We start from the raw sequence: 19,814 nt of genomic DNA, 5'->3' as shown, positions 1-19,814 counted from the left end.
CAACACAAGTCGACACAAGTGTCATTCTATCTTTGTTTATTGTTATTCATTGAAAAAAGATAGAATGACGCTTGTGTCGACTTATGTCGCTAAATGGAAAGCACCAAATGTAAAGATTTTGTTACCTACAGTAGCACTTTGCACGTTTTTTTTCTGGTCACGCTAAGTCCAATAAGATCATCGGTGATCATATCAACAAAATTGAGGTGTGTTACAAACTTAACTTGTATTCTACCAGATGTCACTAGTAGAATTGGTTTAGTTTTATGACGTACTCCGTTGGGTTGCACCCGATTGACCACGTCGCCAATTGGCCAATTCAAAATAGGACTCTCTAATTGGTTAATCGTTGCTGGTTACCCTAGGCACAGGTTGATATAATTGGCTGTGGTCAATCGCAATGTGGTCAAATGGGACGCTCCCAATCCGTTGCACCCCTACCACTAAATTTTCGCTTCATGTTCCTTCCTAGTATTCTTTGTTTAATGACTTTGAAATACGGGCACCCATCTTAGAACGTATAAGTGAATATATCATAGGTGAAGTGAATACCATTGACAAGTTTTATTTATTTAAATTATTAAATATTCGCAAACCATGGCTACGGATGATTCGTGGAAAACGCAAAGTTTTCGACAGAGCGTAATCGCGAAAATGTAAGTTAATTCGCATCTGTTATATTTTACAAGATGAGGACATTGTTTATATTTGTGGGATGAGAGGAGTGTTATTATCGAGAGCGATACCTTAAAAATTTTTAAATAAATGAAACTTTTTTGAATATATTTTTTGTATATAGTTTGTATTTATATTTTATGTGCTTAATCTTTTTTATGTATTTATATATAAATATATTAATTTTGTGTCAACGTTCACATAAAAGATTTGTTTTTAATTATTTTTTCTACTTTTCCTATTTTTTTATTTTTTCAATGATTGTTTCCATTTTATTTCTTTTTTTTTGTTTCTTTTACGTGTAATTTAACCTAAGCTACTGAATGGAACTTGCAAAAGAAGTTATTTAATTTTTTATTTAATATGTGTATAATTCTCTAAATGCTTTTGTTCTTTTATTAACAGAGATGAAGCTATACAGATGTCTGGTATGCCTACAACAAAAAATAGCATTGAAATGGAAAATCATGTCTTCCAAAAGGCAAAATCTAAGGTTTGTCTACAGTTGTTACTTGAAAAATCTTGAGCATATAATTCTATATATTTCTATTTTGTTTCATTTTATCCACATATTTCTATAAAATTAAATTATATTGTTAATTATTGAAAGTTAAATTATATTTTTTGTAAATTAAATTTTTTCTTGGCTTCAGTAATATTAATTTGAATTCTGTTATTAATACAATTATAGCAATCAATGTTTTAAGAATCTGTTATATCTATAATTAATGTATTATATAGTAAATTGTCATCTTCTATGTGTTTTATATATTACTTTCCAATAAATATAACATTGGTTTGTATTATATTATTGTAACATTACTTTTTTTTTGTAGGAGGAATACTTGGGTTTTATCGCCAGATTAATTCTTCACGTCAGAGAAATGAGTACTGTTTCGTTTGAAAATAACTTTTTCTCTTAAATCTCTTAATTTACACTCTTAATTTAATTTCTTATTTCATGATAATATATGTAAGATCTATTAGAGTAATGAAACTGATTTTTATCAAGTTTTTTTCACATATTAGATATTTAATATTGGATATTTTTTGAAATCTATTGAAATCTATTGAAATCTCTGAATCTCGAAATTTCTAGACAATGTATGATCTATTAAATAATGAAGAAATAAAAATGTATTTGTTAATTATAATTTAAAAATGTGTTTTATTAAATTATATCGTTAGTTGTAATATCAATATTTTTTCTATATATTAGTTTTGTGTTGTTTGCAAAATTTTAAAATTTACATTAAATTACAGTATTGATGGGCAATGTTGCTATATTATCATTTAAAAAAGTCAGTTTTATTACTTTTATAATTATCCTGTATAAAAAGTTTAGTAAAATTCTATTCTTTCCATAGATTCTAAAAAAGGTGCAGCTGGTAATGCACCGGGTAATGCTGGAACTAACAATCAAGGCATGCCAGATCCAATCGGCGCTTTACAGACATTGGCGCGTCAAGGAACAGGAAATAATCAAATGATGGGTATAGGCCCAGGTCCTAATCATCAAGGCATAATTCCGCAACCTGCGAACACTGCAACTAATCGTAAGTAATTAATATGTTTATAATTTTAAAAATGTATTAGAACAATTGGTTATCGAAGCATTAGAATATTATATAAATAATTAACATTTTTTGTTCTATTTTATTTATATATATTCATTTTTTTCATATTGATATAAAAAAATCGGTCTAATAAGAAAATTAAGCTTTTATGTGCTGTACTAAATATTATGATCACCTTGACCTTGGATAAATTGAAACGTATTTTGAAACGTCTTTAAACTAGTCGAGTATGAATAAAGTAGAGTTAAATATAGTAGAAGATTAAGTATAGTAACTAGTTAAATAACTAGTTAAATAATTACAAAATATCGAGGAAACATCTGGAAAAAAGAAACGCATTACATTAATACAACAAATGGAGCGATTAGATAATCTATATTACGTACAATACGCAAATAAACGGTATTCGAGTGAACCTGCTTACGATTCGGATAATAAAGAAATAGATCATCGTGATGAATCTAAATATATGCAGTGGAGAAATAATCAAGAATCATTATATAAAGATTGGTTAAGACAGCGACACAACTTGGAACAAGAATATCAAAAGAGAATGAGAGATATATTAATAAAAGCGGGCAAGAATTTTGTGAAGTATATATTCAAGTACGAAGGGAACAGCGAAGTTTTTGGTGCAGAAATATTTGAGTTCAAAATAACACTTATATATTGTAAATTTGGACGGAAATGGTACATCAGTTCAGGTTACTCTTTCGTACCGGAAGTGATCGATTTCAAAGGCAAACTTAAATCCGGCACGTATTATCCTATTTCTGAAACAGTACTGAATATAATTTACGAAATACAACAATCAATAGATGCTTATATGATTCGCTTTATCGTTGTATATCAATTCATGTACAATGCGAGAAAAAGTTACAAGGATATACAATTTTTCGTTACTTCTAATTCTATTACAGAAATAGGATTAATATTTACAGAGAATGCGTGGCCAAACGGTTTGCAAAAATTAAACATCAGAGACAGGATTGTCGTAAAACTTGAATTAAACAAAGATGTTCACTCCATTTGTAATGTCACCTACGAGTATGAATGCACTCGACCATCGAAAAATACAAAAAAAAATAATAAGAAATTAGAATTAAAGATGAAATATTTTTATGATTATCCCTTAGAGACAGCATTTAAAAAATTTATGGAGGAAGAAAATTATATAGAATAAGAAAATTCGGAATTAAAAGAGTTGTCACAAATTATTATTGTTATAGATTTAATTATATATTTAGAAGTCTATAAGATTTTTCCTAAATTTATATTATTATATTTTCTATGTTTATATATTATTAATGGATAGAAAAATAAATTGATATTTTTTTATTTATGATAAAAAATTAATATAACTATAATATAATAAATATAAATGAATTATACGATATGAATAAATTTATACTTTTTGATAGATTTATAATACTTTTTCAAATTATTCAAATTATTCTTTTATACCATACTTCATATTATTATAATATTAAGTTTTTTTTTAATGATATATGAATATATAGTTTGTGAGATATATGAAAATTTGTCTCAAAATGATAAATAGTTCTGGAGATCTTGTATATTTTCTTATTAGTCTTGCAAAGTTTAAATCAACGACCTGGTCAACCAATGAATATGCCTGGCATGCAGAATAAAATGCAAGGTATGGGTATGATGCCATCGCAAACTGCTGGTCCAATGAGTCACATGGGTCCAATTCAAACAATGCAAAACAATCCTATGTTGACTCAAATGAATCAAATGGGACAAGGAAATATTTCTCAACAAATGAATCAAATGGTATCTGGACAAATGGGTCAACTATCTGCTGGACAAATGCAACAAAATATGCAGGTATATGCAATATATAAATATCATTTATTTATTTTAGTACACCTAATAATTATATTTATATATAAAAGAAAGTTTAGAAAAAACAAATATTTTATATTTATTTTTGTCATAGTCCCAAATGCAGAATCAACTACCAGGTCAAATGAATAATCAAATCGCGGGTCCAATAGGCAATATACAAACGAGTATGCCACAACAAATGAATCAAATTGGTCCTGGGCAATTAGGCCCTGGGCAGATGCAGCAGCAATTGAGTCACATTCAAAGAAAAGTACCTGGCACATTTATTTTTTACTATTTTTACTGATATTATTCTTTATTAATAATAATTTCTTAATTTTTCATTGATATCCTATTAATATTATCGTTATTTCTATTTTTCAGCCGACTGAAATGATGAATACCGGATTCCCTGGTCCACGTAACGTTACGCCTAATCAATTTTTAAGACAAAGTCCATCTCCTTCAGCTCCAAGTCCAGCTGGTTTAGGAGCACCATCAAGGTAATCTTAACATATTTAAATACAATTTTTAACAAACATATAAAAGCATATTTCACAACAAAATAAATATTTTCGTAGTAATCAGATGGTAGCTTCGCCCGCTCTGGTGCCATCACCAAGCCCTCAGCATGCCATCATGACAGGACCATCGCGTTCTGTAAATTCTGTAGGTAAGTTCAAATAATTTAAGATTTATAAATATAACAGAAAATATATTGGAACATAAACTACATAATCTATTAAATCAGGTATGGCGCCATCTCCAAGTAGTTCATTAAATACTCCTGGAGGTGTAGGTGCCACACCCAGTCCTCAGCAAGAAGATCAAGCTTACAGAGATAAAGTCAGACAATTGAGCAAATATATAGAGCCATTACGAAGAATGATTTCCAAAATGAGCAGCGAAGGAAGTAAGGATATATACCCGTATGCGTATACATACACATATGAAAATTTTATATGATTCTAATTTCACAAACTTGGAACTTGCTTATTCTCTCACTTTATTTGCAATTTTTTAATATATTTTAATATTTATAAAATAAGTTATTTATAATTTTTGAATATGATTGTTTTGTTCTATTTTTAATTTAGTTTCTTAGAAATATATATATTTTATTACATGCATACATATATGTGTGTGTGTGTGTGTACATTTTTAATATTATAAATACTGACACATAAGACAATAGAATTATTTTCGACAAAGAAATAAAATAATTAACATTGACTATAAATATTTTTAATGACATACTTTTTAATATCTTTTTTCAACAATTCATATATAAACAGTATTAATTATATTCACATTACATTCATTTTTTACCGCAGATGTCGATAAACTCAGCAAGATGAAAAAGCTTTTGGAGATTCTATCAAATCCGAGTAAACGTATGCCACTAGATACATTGCTGAAATGCGAAGTTGTCTTAGAAAAATTGGACTTTAAGAGAGGTGATGGTAGCGTCGGACCGCCAGTAACGACATTAAAAGAGCACCAAATTTTCAGTCCATTATTAGAAGCTGTAAGCACACATCTTCAAAGTCCAGTAATCAATCATACATTACAACGTACTTTTGGACCATGCCTAGATGCCTTATTTGGACCTGAGATAAAGTAAGTATTGTTGTATGCTGCATAGATGAACATAAACGTGCAAACATATATGATTTTTTCTGTGTATCTATGTATACATTTGTATACATGCAAATCCCATCTTATTAATAATAAGTTTATAATATAAATGGAAATATACATATATTTCATTTTAAAATAGAAACTTGCCACCACCATTGAAGAAGCACAAGGTAGAAGAATCACCTAGTGAAATACCAGATGTATTACAAGGAGAAATAGCTAGATTAGATCAGCGATTCAAAGTATGTAATAATTTTTTTAGTCCCTTTTTGACAATCTATTATTTCATTATGCGTTATTTTTTATTAAAAACTTGATATTTGATGAATATGTCTATTGCACATTTTTTAATTAGATAAGTGACTTAATTTTTCTATAAGATTAAATATCGGTTCATATGAATTCTTTATAATATTTTCTATATATTATATATTAAATATTAGAATTTTATCTCGAATTATAAACGATTAAGTAAGCAAATTATACATAATTGTACATAATATACAATTATACATAATATTTTTATGTGCAATTATTTGTAAATAAATAAAAAAGTTTATTTAATGTAATTATTAATAAAGCAATTTTCCTACTTCAGGTTAGTCTAGATCCAGCGCAGCAAAATGGATCTAAATGTATACAATTGATATGTTGGCTCGATGATCGTCATCTTCCATGTGTACCACCGATCTCGGTCACAGTTCCAGCAGATTACCCTTCTACGCCACCTCGTTGTGTCATGGCGCCACATGAATATGAAGCAACAACATTTCTATGTGCTGTTCAAAAAGCTCTCAATGCCCGTGTTGCAAAACTGCCACGTCGTTTTTCGCTCTCCCAGTTGTTGGATACGTGGGAGATGAGCGTACGGCAAGCTAGTGCACCGAGGGAAACATCTATTACTGCCAGTACAATACTGATGGGTTTTTAATATATCTATACATAAAATTTTTTGTTTGTCGTACCCTTTTTTCAATTTTGTATAACTGCTCTAATTATAACAAATTATTTTTCATGGTGAATATAATTGGACAAAATACAGTAATACTTTTGTATAGTAGATTTTCTTATCGAATAAGCTACAACATATATTAGTATATAAATGTAAAAACCTTAAATGTTAAATGTTATTGAATTTATTTGAAGTTCATACATAATCAATTTTTTTTCCTTTTTATTTTATATAAACAATCATTGTATGTATGTATGTGTGCATATATAATATACACAAAGATAAGAATAAAAATCTTTTGGTATATATTATATATTATATATGTGTATATATTATATATGTGTGTATATATATATATATATATATATATATATATATATATATATATATATAGTTCCTTAACCCTTTCTTTTACTTATTATCTATACAGCTATTATTTATATATAAATTATGATATATAAAATATATATATCTATATATGTATACATATATTCTCATTATTATAAAATAACTCATATTAAATTTTAGATGTGTGATGTGCCTGATAAGCAAATCCGTTTGATAATAAATTGTCAATTTCCTTAGATTGAAATTTTAGTTCAGTTAAGATTTCTACAGTGTTTTCACCAGGTTGTGGATTTCTACAAGTTCCTGTAGAAATACCGGGTGTATGAGATAAACGAGGAGCAGGATTTGGAATTACGTCATCTCCTATAGTCGTGAACGTTTGTCTTTGCTCATTATGACTATGTGATGCAGCATCTTTCAAATTTAACATTGGTGTAACGCATGCATCAGTGCCATCAAATATGGCGCACCATTCTGCCTGAGTCTTTTTTTTGAAAATTTCTGCGATTTTACGACGATTCTCTTCGAAATTTTCATATTGTGGCATCTCCTCGCTCGAAAAACCAAGCTTCTCTACGAAAATTTCATAAAACTGTGGTTCGAGCGCTCCAACACACATATAAAGCTTGTCTTTCGTCTCGTATGTATCATAGAAATGTGAACCTGTATCCAATCTGTGGAAAAAAGGTATTTTTAAGAATATCTTTTAAAAGATAGAAAGTCAAAAGCATATATATATATATATATATATATATATATATATATATATATATACACTGAGAAAGTACTTACATATTTTTGCCACGTGGATTTCCCCATAGGCCGAGCATCTTTTGCGATCTGAATAGCCAGGATCCTAAGTATGCAGATCCATCTACCATTGATGCATCTATTACCTGCCCAACATTGGTTTTAGTTCGCTCATACAATGCCAACATTATTCCAAAAGCACACATTAAACCACCACCACCAAAATCAGCAGCTAGATTAACAGGTGGTGTAGGTTTTTCATTATATCGGCCAAATAAAGATAACAGTCCTGTTAACAATTTTTACATTATTCTCATAAAATAAGTAACATAGTCTTATTTGTAATATTATAAGAAAATAATAAAGTATAATCTTTATATGAATATAAGCATACAATATATTTATACTGTTTCAATAATTATAATGATTTATATATAATATTATATTACCAGATAAACCTAAATAATTAATATCATGACCAGCCATATTTGCATAAGAACCATCTTGACCATATCCAGTTAATCTAGCATATATCAGTTTTTTATTTGTTGCCATAAGCTCATTTGGCCCAATTTTTAATTTTTCCATGACACCTATATTCATATATATATTCAATATATTTTTGTATAAATTAAATATTTTCTTTTTGATTTTCACATATTAACATCTAAATTGTTATATCTACATTTAAATTACAAGTTAAAAATTACTTCAAATTAAAATTATTATAAATTATTTGTTAATATAATAAATTTTATTTCAAAGATTAAAATTGCTAAATAATATACATATATATTCTTTATATGTACCTCTTCTATATGTATCGATAATAACATCACTTTGGTTACTTAATTTTTTAAAAATATTAATCCCCTTTTCAGATTTTAAATTTAATGCTATTGATCTCTTTCCATGACCCAAATGATCTAATATTTGTGTTCCAATCTATGAAAAAAATTTTAAGATATAATTAAAAAATTCTTATAACTTAAAAATTGTATTCAAACTATAGATAAAATAATATGGATAAATTAATTTATTCTCCTTTATATTCATTCCTGTTTTTTAGTATAAACTACATATGTTGTACTTTAGTAAAATTCTAATAAAATCTGTTTCTTCCTAGTTACCTTATCTACTCTGATAACGGATGCCCCAAAATCTGCTAAGATCATTCCACAAAAGGGTCCTGGAGCAAGCCCAGCTAATTCCAAGACTTTTATCCCCTTCAGAGCCATATTGTTTTTGTTAGTATGTCAATTTCTATTATAAAATTTCTATTATAAGAGAAAACAGTTAACATATATTTATAAGATTTTTACTGAGGCTTATACTGGTAATTTATTACTTACTATAATATATTACTTAGGCTTATACTCATATACGTCCTGAGGCATATCAGTTGTATAATATATGAGAATGTATTTATGATAGTCATCCAAAAAATTAACATAAATGGAAATACAATAGATATAATGAAACATAGTCGTCGTTAAAAATTCAGGACAAGAATCTTATGTTACATTCTTAAATTTGCTATGAACGTTTAACAATAAAGAAAATCAGAAAAGGAAGACAGATGCTTTATAATGCAATAAAAAACTTGAAAATATAAGCATAAAAATGATATATTATTGATTCAAAATCAATCAGAATCCATAGATCAATTCAGAAACTCCTCTGGTCTAGTTCATACCCCCCAATTATTTAATACTCGTATCAAATATGCATTTGAACTGATCAGCCAATAACTAAACCAATTTACTAGTTATTTATTATTTGAAATGCGTATCAAGTGATTGATGTAAATTAGACCATTCTAAATTTTCCATTATTCTAAATCAGTCGAAATTTTAGTTAACAGCTGTTCAGTTGTCAACTAAAGATTCTACTACATTGATCATATGATTCATATGAATGGAGTGAGAAAACGGATATAATCAAAGTGATTCATTTCCGTTTGGCGGATGTACCATTAGAGCAGAATAGTAATTGAAAATAGAGGTCGACCTCGCTGATTTTAGAATATCAAGTTTTCTATCTTATATGGACAAGTTTAAATAACCACAAATAATAAATCTGTTTGTATTTACACTTGCTAGTATATAGATTCTGTGATTTCCCTCTGTCTCTCTCTCTCTCTCTCTCTCTCTCTCTCTCTCTCTCTCTCTCTCTCTCTCTCTCTCTCTTTTGTGTCTGAACATACATTTATCTCGTTTTGAACGAGACTTTTGAGAATTGCAAACAATACGAACAAATTTATTATTTATCTATCATATCGTCACATTTTTCATGGACGGTTCTTCTGTGGGCACTATTGCAAGTTTGAATTGCCGAACGTCAGATGACTCCGTATTTGGCGCTCTTTTTTTGACGTTGAGGAACATCTAAGCTTCTGATACGCCCGACACTTGGCGTTCTTGGATGACATCATGCTTCATCCAGTGTTTGATTGATTTGTTATTTATATTATTAGAAAGCTTTTATGTGTGTGGGTTTTTTCTCTTCTCTACGTGATTTGAGCTTCTTTAGCTCTCTGCCGTTTTATATAGTGCAGTGTTTGTTATAACATTTTTATAATATTATTAATCGTAGTGATCGTAATGCGTTAAAATACCGGTTAATTGCACAAAAGTTTGACGTAAAGCTCAGTGATATTTTTATGTGATTTTAATTAATAATACTTGATTGTTTATTAAATCTTTACCTCATCTATCTACTATCTTTTATCGTACTTCTTCAACAATGGCTAATCATGGTACGATATATTCGAAAGATAAAATTTAATTATACATATATACATTAGCTCATAAGAAAGCAGGTTATGTTTGATTTAATCTAATTATTTTAGAAGAGGATAAAAGTGAAGGTTCTGCCGAGATGGAAGTCGAAAACGAGAGAGAAGAATCAGAGGAACCAGACAAAATATTAATTATAGATCCTGATAGCGAAGTTTGTGACTTTTATTACTTTATTTTTCTAATCATTAACAGAATTTAATATATTTTTTCCCATAAAAAATCCTCAGATATAATATATTATATCTATGTTACAAGAATTTTTTATTTTAACAAAAGATTATTCTTATTAATATATTTTAGGAACTAGATTTCAACCATTCAAGATTAACCAAATTGGAAAATTTAGAACCACTGACGCAAATACGCAGATTATGCTTTACGTGGAATCTTATAAAGAAAATAGAAAATCTCGATATGCTTACTACTTTGGTGGAATTAGAATTGAGAGATAATCAAATTATAAATATAGAAAATTTGGATGCTCTTGTGAATTTGGAGTATGTTGATTTTAATCTTGTAATATTGAATGTGATATCTCCATATTTATTTCTAACTTTATATATATATATATGTTTTCATATTTTATGTCTAATAATATTTATGTGGATTTTAGACTTTTGGATTTATCATTTAATCGTATCAAAAAGATAGAAGGATTAAGCAATTTATTAAATCTGCAAAAGCTGTTTTTGTCATCCAATAAAATTTTACATATTGAAAATGTCTCACACTTAACAAATCTCACAACACTGGAATTAGGTGATAACAAAATACGTGAAATTGAAAATCTGGAAGGTCTTCAAAAGTTGACTAATTTGTATCTTGGTAAAAACAAAATTACCAAAATCCAAAATCTGGAAAGTTTGGAAAACCTCACATTATTAAGTCTACAAAGTAATCGGATTACAAAGATTGAGAATATTGAAGAATTAAAGAAATTGGATCAATTATACTTATCTGAAAATGGTATAACATGTATAGAAGGCATAGAAAATTGTTCAGGATTAACAACATTGGATCTAGCCAACAATAAAATAAAAAAAATTCAAAATATGAACCATCTTGAAAATCTTGAAGAATTTTGGGTAAATTATGCAAATATATATTATACAATTGTATATTATTACAATTAAAATTTATTATATTATTTAATATTTACACACACAGATGAACAATAATGAAATTGAAGACTGGAATACATTGGAAAATTTAAGAGTCAATAAAAAATTACAAACTGTGTATCTGGAGCATAATCCTATTGCTAAGGATCCAAATTACAGAAGAAAAATTATGTTATTATTGCCATGGCTCGAACAGTTAGATGCAACTCTTTGTAAGAGAAAAACTGGCCAACAGTGGAAAGAATAACAATAAGTAAAATACAGCAGAAAGTGCGACTAACAAAATAGCATAAATTATATTTACTAAGGATACATGTGATGGAATTCAAACCGCATTGTTGTTATCTTCTTTTATAATTCCTGATATATGTCTTTTCGTAGAGATTTTGCCATTTAAGATTAATGATAATGCTTATATATTAAAAATATGCTCGATGTTACATCACTATAAAATTATTCAATACTGAAATTTATTTTCATTTATATACTTTACTTTTAAAATATCTTTTTCATTGGAAAATGTGAAAAATAGTCGATCCTTATGATCAAAATATCTATCAAACAACCATCCTAATATAAAATTTTTGCTTAATTTATATTTATATTACTATATTATGCATTTTTGTTAAAATCTTATATTGCGTGTATTTATCGTGATAAGAAAATGAAAATAGAGATTAATTATATGGATTTTTAAGTATAATATTTCAGTCCTCCGAGGCAATTTTTTTCATTTTTTTAAACTTGATATTCAAAGTTTTACAGTTAATATATATTTTTAATAAGATGTATTCATATTTTGTAGCATATAAGAAGCAGCTTTGTAATTGCTACATTGTTGGTCCATCTCTTGTGATGATTTTATTGTTATAATGTGTAATAATCATCAAATATTCTAAGCTTATACAAATAAATCATTGTTAAATGTCTCAATTATGTATATCATTAAAATTGACTTCAAACCATGATTTGCATATTAGAGATGATATAATGGAAAATTAATTAATTCTGAGTTCCTTGGTAAAGATTAATTTTATTTCGTCATCGACATGTGACTCATTATTGGAATACTTTACGCATTTTATCGTACTCGTCTCCTATTCGTTCTAATTGCACTTTTAATGCAAACATAAACTTTCCGCACACAATATATACAATAGCATAATTTTTCCTGTCACATCTTTCATATTAGCGTGAGCAAAAATAAATTGCACATAAACGGAATTAATCACATGATAGTGTTTTCTATTTCACTTATGCTTTTCATTTTGTCTCTTTCTAACTTATTACTGTATGCATACATATATCTTCTATCTACCATCTAATTGTGAAGTATTTGACATTAAAATGTCATCGCATAGTATGAAGGATTTGATCAATGCACATGTGGGACGAGACATTTGAAATATGTTATTTTTAAGAATGAAGAAAGAATAAAAAGATGTCTAAAAAGAAAAATATTTATTTTAAACGGATAAATAATACAATAACATTTTTTTTAAGCTAAAAATATCTTTCTCATTAAATTATGGTTCTCTGAAAAATCAGATTTCTCTAAAGAATAATTTCTCATGAGATAATTTGAAGATGAATATATGATAAATGGCCATTTAAGTGTCTTAAATGGACATTTTTTAATACGATTGAGAGAGAGAGAGAGAGAGAGAGAGAGAGAGAGAGAGAGAGAGAGAGAGAGAGAGAGAGAGAGAGAGAGAGAGAGAGAGAGAGAGCGCGTAAATATAAAGAGGAATCAAGATAGAAGATCTATGTGTTGTGATTGGTTACATATCAAACTTGCGCAAACATGCGCAATTCATTCTTACTCACGCTGAAATTCTCAGAATTGCGCTATTATTATATATATATTGTGTCTTCTGTCTAATTACACCTTTCAATTAGGAATATATCATATCTATTCCGTTCAGCTGACATTACATTTGTCGTATGAAAAATTTATGTATTGATTGGAAGCAGAATAGGGTATTCTTAAAGATTCAAAAAAATTATTATCCTGTAGCCAATCAAGATAAAAAATTCGTACGACAAATTTAATATCAGCCTAACAATATAATATTTATGTAATATTTAAAACAGAAACGAACCTATCGTCATTGAATCGATGCGTGATGTAGTTCGCCGTGTCTGTCCAATCGCGAGGCATCGCCGTCGATCGCTATTGGCCACGCGAGTCTCGAACCGCAGCGCCCCGATTGGCGGACGGCGGCCTCGGCGGGGATGCACCACGCATGAGTACGACCTGACGTCACCGCGCTAGCGCTCGGCCATTTTGTGTGAATGAGCGCTGCTCTCCGCTCCTACGGGATATTTGTGTTGCGGGACTCTCTCGGGCCAGTGGCTGGAAAAGAAAACCGAATGATTTAGTTTCGTGTCAGGGGGGCTCGCTCGGCGACGGATTACATGCGATAGTAAGGGTGTGCAGGAATTTGTACCGTGCGTTAATTTCCGTGCAGACCCGGGAACAGGTACGATGGAGGAGAAGGCGTCGCTCAAGGAACTCGACCAGTGGATAGAACAATTAAACGATTGCAAACAACTGACAGAGAGCCAAGTGAAGACTCTCTGCGATAAGGTACTCAATCCCGCTTCGCGGAATCGATCGATTCCGCGTGTTTCGCGTCGCACGATTCAACGATTCCAGTTCGATTGCGTCGCGTGCCGTTCGAATAGGAACACTGTGTGCTACAGTACCGACCTCAGGCGCGTGCACCGCCGTCAAACATGGCTCGCCGAAATGTCACGCTTATTTCGTCAGAGCGTAACTCGCGTTACGCGAGAATCGTCGATAAATCCTCCTCGATACTTGGGATTTCCCCCTGCCTTGGATTCTATATTCTCAATCATCACAGTTACATCGATATCGAAATCTAAAATCCGACTACCTCGGAAGCAAAGAGATTTACATTTCTTAATCGATGACTTTTTTTTATATACGTATATATAATATAATATTTCTTGTATATATGTCATATTTCAAACCTGTTAATGTGATTCTTTGCAACAAGTGCATATTCACTGTTGCAATTTGTACATTTGTACACTTCATCTTATGGTGTATACTTTTGACAATTTCTGCAAGAGATGAATAGCGTTATCATTTTTTGCAGATTACAATAATGTATATAATATCATTTAGATTACAGTATCAATATTTAGATTACAATATCAGTAGTAGCATTATTCTTATCTCTCTATTGATATGTAGGTGGTTGAGTGATAACGCATTTGTTTGCTATGATTCATTTTCTTGAAAACTGGGATATTTTATAATTACTTTTTAACTAGCATGGAGAAGTAATAGTTACTTGAAATTGAATAGGATATTAGTCTAGATTCAAGTTAATTATGAAAAATCTTGATATATTTTATCAGAATTCTGAAAAGTAACAACGTAATATGATTATAATTTCTTATAAAAAATTATTTGAAGTATTTCGTGTAGAGAATTATTTGACGACAGTCTATTCGATCATTATAAGACTTATTTCAGTTTTTAAATCTTAATGATAAACATTAAGGTAATAAAACAAGTATTTTTGAATGGATTATATTTAGATCTTTGAAGATGATATTATAGCTGTAATGCGCTTCATAATAATGTATTGCTGCATTTGTACATTGTGCCAATTGGCCAAAGCATCTAGTTTTCTAAATGTGTGATAGTAATTGTATCTGTAACTGACAAGTAAAATCCATTTGTAGAAAGAAATTTGTCTGAGCGTTGCAAAGTATTTCTTAACATAATAGGATATATATGTATATATCCTATATATAGAGAGAGAGAGTATAATCTCCCTAAAATTTTTAATATTTAATTGACCTATAATATTTTCATCACATTATTGTATTTTAAATATTTACACATTATTTCACGTCATAGGAATCATTTTCCATGATCATAAAACATTAATAAAAAAAAAATATTTATATATTGAATATTAGAAAAATTATTATTTAAATTACATTGTTTTGTAAGATAATCTTTCTCTTTATATTTGCACTGCACTTTATTGTGTTTTTTCTTTTATCAGTTGCAGTAATTCTCTTTGTCTCTTTTTTCTGTTTCTTACAGAAAACAGGAGAATGAGAGATAGTATTTTATTTTATATTATTATATTTGAAACTTTCAGGCAAAAGAAATTCTAGCTAAGGAATCAAATGTACAAGAAGTAAAATGTCCCGTAACAGTATGTGGAGATGTACATGGACAGTTCCACGATTTGATGGAACTGTTCAGAATAGGTGGCAAATCACCTGATACAAATTATCTCTTCATGGGTGACTATGTTGACCGTGGCTATTATTCGGTTGAAACTGTCACTTTACTCGTAGCTCTTAAGGTATAGTATAATAAATTTTTGTGTGTATGTATATTATTATAATTTAAAAGAATTATAATTTATAATTATAATTTGGAATATATTTATATCTATCTAGATTTTTGAAAGATATCTATATATTTAGATGTTCTCTATAGCATGTATTATATGTGTAGATTTTTTTTTACTTAATAAATATTTATAAAATTTATTTTTATATATATTTATAAAATTTATATATTTTCTCTTTCTTTGTTCCGTGTATTTAGGTGCGATATCGAGAAAGAATAACCATTTTGCGGGGTAATCACGAGTCGAGGCAAATCACACAAGTGTATGGATTTTATGATGAATGCTTACGTAAATATGGGAATGCCAATGTATGGAAGTTCTTTACAGACTTATTCGATTATTTACCGCTAACAGCATTGGTCGATGGCCAAATATTTTGTTTGCATGGTGGTTTGTCGCCGTCGATCGATACTTTAGATCACATACGTGCTCTAGATCGTCTTCAAGAAGTGCCACACGAAGTTAGTATTTGCTCTTGTAATTCCTGCAAATTTTATTATATGTAATAAGGAATTTTTATTTATTATCATAAATCATCTTATATTTAATAGGGTCCTATGTGCGATCTATTATGGTCGGATCCAGATGATAGAGGAGGGTGGGGTATTTCACCACGTGGGGCAGGATATACTTTCGGTCAAGATATTTCTGAAACATTCAATCATTCTAATGGATTAACGCTTGTATCCCGAGCTCATCAATTGGTCATGGAAGGTTATAATTGGTACATATAATTGATATTTACCGAGTTTTAAAATATTTAATGATATTTCTTTTCTACTATATATGTATAGCTTAATATAGAATATTTTATAAACAGTTTGCAATAGATAATACAATATTAATTATAATGTGTTATTTCAGGTGTCACGACCGCAATGTTGTGACCATATTCTCTGCACCTAATTACTGTTATCGTTGTGGAAATCAAGCTGCAATCATGGAATTGGATGATGCTTTAAAATATTCATTGTAAGTATGATTTGTATATTTAAACCATACATTTATTTATTTACAAATTACATTATTAAAATATAGTACATATATTGAATATATGTTATTAAATATTATTATATTTCTCTTTTAGTATAACTTTATATTAAATGTATAATCTTGAAATTTACAATAATTATATATGGTAATTTTAAACATTATATTGAATTAAAAAGAAACTTATTATATGTAGTCAAAAATATTTTTAAATTATATAAGTATAATAAAAGCATAATTCATTTTTGTGACTTTTATTACAGCCTACAGTTTGACCCAGCACCAAGACGTGGAGAACCACATGTTACCAGGCGAACGCCAGACTACTTCCTCTAAAAGGTTAGGCTTCAGGGCTAAGTGTCAAGGTAGGGGAATGGAAATGCGCGATCCTGACTTTATAGTGACGCCAGATAACATAACTTATAATAGAACATCGCTAAATGAGTGTGAGGCTCAGACAAGTTCTCATATACCACATATAGCTCCAAGTATTATATCATGGCTCACTTTGTGGTGTCTCATTGAGAGATAGAATAGATTACACGCACATTTTGTGCGTGCCTTACACAATACATGTAGACACATTACTTGTACACTAAAGAAGAAAAAATACAATAATGTACACACGTATCGATTAAATTCACTTGTAGCATTGAGTTTTACAACTTTTATTATATCCGCTTGTATTTTTATTATAAAGAAACTGAATATAATAATATGCACACACATTTGCGCGTAACAGGTAGAACAAAAAATATTGGTAAAAAATGGTATTATTTTGTAATCTTGAATGAGAATATTGAAACTTTCATCGAGAATAATTGTAAACGAAACATCGTATATTCTAAATCAAGTTATTTGTCATGCAAGATTTCAAAAAAATATACCAAGATCATAATTTATATTTAAGGGAGTGTCACATTTATTATCGGTGTGAATGAAGCATGAAATGTTCCACTTGAAAAGAAAGGCAAGTTGATGCAACAGTAAATTAATATGCTTATATATAAATTGTATAAGAATTCAATATATATATAAAATTTCCAGATAGAAATGATTAATAATAAAAATTAATTTATAAAATTATTTGATTAACTTTCATTATTATATTACATATAAATTTATCAGATAATAATTTTGTTATTATCTGATAAATATAGTCACATTTTTATATGTAATATTCATTATTTTTAACGCAAAAAATAAATATTTTTATTTTAATGATATAAAAACTTTCAAAATGTGTGAATGTAAATCTTGTTCTCAGTGGAAAATTGTTTTTTATTAATTCATAACATTATTTTTGCGGAATAACACGCAGTTGTATAATAAAAGAAAAATTCATGAGAATTATATATTTACATTTGCACTTGTGAAATGTTTTTATTTCATTTAGAAAAAATAATATTTATGTATTAATGATATACAGTGTAATTTAATTGGTCTTTGATTAATTTTTCTATCAACTACCATGTTTTTATATTATGAACATGAGTTTAATTTATGAACTACAATTATGAAAAGTTGAGTTATATATTATTACTAATTGAGTGATAATTTAAGAAACATAATGGAAAACTTTTGCATCAACTCTATCTGCCTCTGAAAGTGAAATATGTATTTTATACCGAGTGAATCTATGCATTCACATTGGTTAAACTAAAAGAAAAAAAATTGCTTGTAAACCTACCAATGATCTTTTTATTAATTAATAGATATAAAATGATGCTTCTGGTAAATAAACATGTGTAATGCAAGCCAAAGCAATCCAATGTGTTGTGTCAAATTTCATACTCATTGAATGTGTGCAGGAGCATCGTGTATGATGGGCGGCTAAAAAGATGAAAAACATACATACATACAGATGTATTTATAAGAATAAGCATTGCAATTTGAATATAATGCATGATGAAGCAATTACAATAGCGACGACAATGGATGGACAAACTTGAAATGTGTAAGATGCACATTACATAGCAATTTAATTAAGACTGTAAATCCATAGCACGGCATAGGATGCAGCGCGGAGATAACTTCGCAATTCTTCTTCTGCACAATGCAGGCTGAGCATTTTCTTTTTTTTTCTTTTCTTTTTTTCGTTTTCTACACACAAACAAGCGTATACAATATATTCTCCTTGAATTCTATAATAATAAGAATAAATTTTCCTAAAACAAAAATGCAGTTGTAATATTATAATGCGACGAAGTTTAATTAAAATGACAGCAAAATAATAGGTACCAACAACTAGTATAATTCATTTTATATTTGCTCTATTTATTGCCTTCTCTCAATGCATATATGCAATATGGACAAAAACAATAGATTACTAAATGTTTCGTTGAAAATATACTTAGTATATTAACTTCTACACACATTATTGTTGTTAATTTGATTTCATAATGGTATGGGATATATTAAAAAGTTACTATGTACTTATAAAAACTCATTTACAATATTAATATTTTTTATTGATATACATGTTGAAAATATTTATATTGCATAAAATACATATAATAATTTTAACTATTTGCGAAATTAAAGTTTTAGATTTAACTTGATTTTATCTTAGATTTAACTTGAAAATTGATATATTTTTAGTTTGATTATTATGATAAATATATGGAGCAAATTTTGTATATCTCAAATTAAAAATTTTTGTGATAGCTTTTATAATACTTTAACTTCTGAAATAATAC

General features: G+C 28.6%; 4 protein-coding genes across 11 annotated transcripts; 3 read left to right on the top strand and 1 right to left on the bottom strand.

Moving 5' to 3' along the window:
* The first annotated feature begins 495 nt into the window (after positions 1-495).
* LOC105257258 (mediator of RNA polymerase II transcription subunit 15) lies at positions 496-6,846 on the top strand. Its single transcript, XM_011267744.3, has 12 exons — positions 496-656; positions 1,081-1,168; positions 1,512-1,563; positions 2,043-2,231; positions 3,844-4,103; positions 4,216-4,374; positions 4,488-4,606; positions 4,685-4,776; positions 4,855-5,016; positions 5,438-5,723; positions 5,884-5,986; positions 6,343-6,846. Exons 1-12 carry the CDS (start codon positions 598-600, stop codon positions 6,673-6,675), a joined length of 1,902 nt encoding a protein of 633 aa, XP_011266046.1. The 5' UTR covers positions 496-597; the 3' UTR covers positions 6,676-6,846.
* Positions 6,847-7,184: 338 nt separating this feature from the next.
* On the bottom strand, positions 7,185-13,997 carry LOC105257260 (alpha-methylacyl-CoA racemase). Of its 8 annotated transcripts, none has more exons than XM_011267746.3 (7): positions 9,888-9,929; positions 9,147-9,182; positions 8,925-9,071; positions 8,604-8,739; positions 8,244-8,387; positions 7,837-8,083; positions 7,214-7,718 (listed from the first exon to the last, which is right to left on the bottom strand). In XM_011267746.3, the coding sequence occupies exons 3-7, from the start codon at positions 9,030-9,032 to the stop codon at positions 7,214-7,216; spliced, it is 1,140 nt and encodes a 379-aa protein (XP_011266048.1). In that variant the 5' UTR covers positions 9,033-9,071; positions 9,147-9,182; positions 9,888-9,929. The 8 variants fall into 8 exon arrangements, with proteins under 8 accessions (XP_019884933.1, XP_025269669.1, XP_011266048.1 ...); XM_025413883.1 differs by having other exon boundaries at positions 8,925-9,057; XM_011267748.3 differs by lacking the exons at positions 9,147-9,182; positions 9,888-9,929 and adding an exon at positions 13,819-13,997.
* Positions 10,206-12,311, top strand: LOC105257259 (protein phosphatase 1 regulatory subunit 7). Its single transcript, XM_011267745.3, has 5 exons — positions 10,206-10,552; positions 10,646-10,746; positions 10,896-11,092; positions 11,209-11,680; positions 11,763-12,311. The coding sequence occupies exons 1-5, from the start codon at positions 10,540-10,542 to the stop codon at positions 11,961-11,963; spliced, it is 984 nt and encodes a 327-aa protein (XP_011266047.1). The 5' UTR covers positions 10,206-10,539; the 3' UTR covers positions 11,964-12,311.
* A 5-nt stretch (positions 13,998-14,002) lies between the features above and the next one.
* LOC105257262 (serine/threonine-protein phosphatase 2A catalytic subunit alpha isoform) lies at positions 14,003-17,771 on the top strand. The gene is made up of 6 exons (XM_011267753.3): positions 14,003-14,306; positions 15,865-16,074; positions 16,323-16,586; positions 16,677-16,849; positions 16,990-17,097; positions 17,379-17,771. The coding sequence occupies exons 1-6, from the start codon at positions 14,205-14,207 to the stop codon at positions 17,449-17,451; spliced, it is 930 nt and encodes a 309-aa protein (XP_011266055.1). The 5' UTR covers positions 14,003-14,204; the 3' UTR covers positions 17,452-17,771.
* The last annotated feature ends 2,043 nt before the right edge of the window (positions 17,772-19,814 follow it).

This window comes from Camponotus floridanus, unplaced genomic scaffold (assembly GCF_003227725.1).
Source record: "Camponotus floridanus strain SB8 unplaced genomic scaffold, Cflo_v7.5 scaffold70, whole genome shotgun sequence".
In the NCBI taxonomy this organism is placed as follows: domain Eukaryota; kingdom Metazoa; phylum Arthropoda; class Insecta; order Hymenoptera; family Formicidae; genus Camponotus; species Camponotus floridanus.
This window is presented reverse-complemented; position numbering and strand designations above follow the sequence as displayed.

Coding starts and splice junctions, on each gene's coding strand:
- LOC105257258 (XM_011267744.3), top strand. CDS start 598: ATGGCTACGGATGATTCGTGGAAAACGCAAAGTTTTCGACAGAGCGTA. Junction 657..1,080: donor CAGAGCGTAATCGCGAAAAT/GTAAGTTAATTC, acceptor TTTTATTAACAG/AGATGAAGCTATACAGATGT. Junction 1,169..1,511: donor TCCAAAAGGCAAAATCTAAG/GTTTGTCTACAG, acceptor TTTTTTTTGTAG/GAGGAATACTTGGGTTTTAT.
- LOC105257260 (XM_011267748.3), bottom strand. CDS start 9,032: ATGGCTCTGAAGGGGATAAAAGTCTTGGAATTAGCTGGGCTTGCTCCA. Junction 8,084..8,243: donor TAATTATTTAGGTTTATCTG/GTAATATAATAT, acceptor AATTGTTAACAG/GACTGTTATCTTTATTTGGC. Junction 7,719..7,836: donor AATCCACGTGGCAAAAATAT/GTAAGTACTTTC, acceptor TTTTTTCCACAG/ATTGGATACAGGTTCACATT.
- LOC105257259 (XM_011267745.3), top strand. Junction 10,747..10,895: donor TTATAGATCCTGATAGCGAA/GTTTGTGACTTT, acceptor AATATATTTTAG/GAACTAGATTTCAACCATTC. Junction 11,681..11,762: donor AAAATCTTGAAGAATTTTGG/GTAAATTATGCA, acceptor TTACACACACAG/ATGAACAATAATGAAATTGA.
- LOC105257262 (XM_011267753.3), top strand. CDS start 14,205: ATGGAGGAGAAGGCGTCGCTCAAGGAACTCGACCAGTGGATAGAACAA. Junction 16,587..16,676: donor TTCAAGAAGTGCCACACGAA/GTTAGTATTTGC, acceptor TATATTTAATAG/GGTCCTATGTGCGATCTATT. Junction 17,098..17,378: donor GATGCTTTAAAATATTCATT/GTAAGTATGATT, acceptor CTTTTATTACAG/CCTACAGTTTGACCCAGCAC.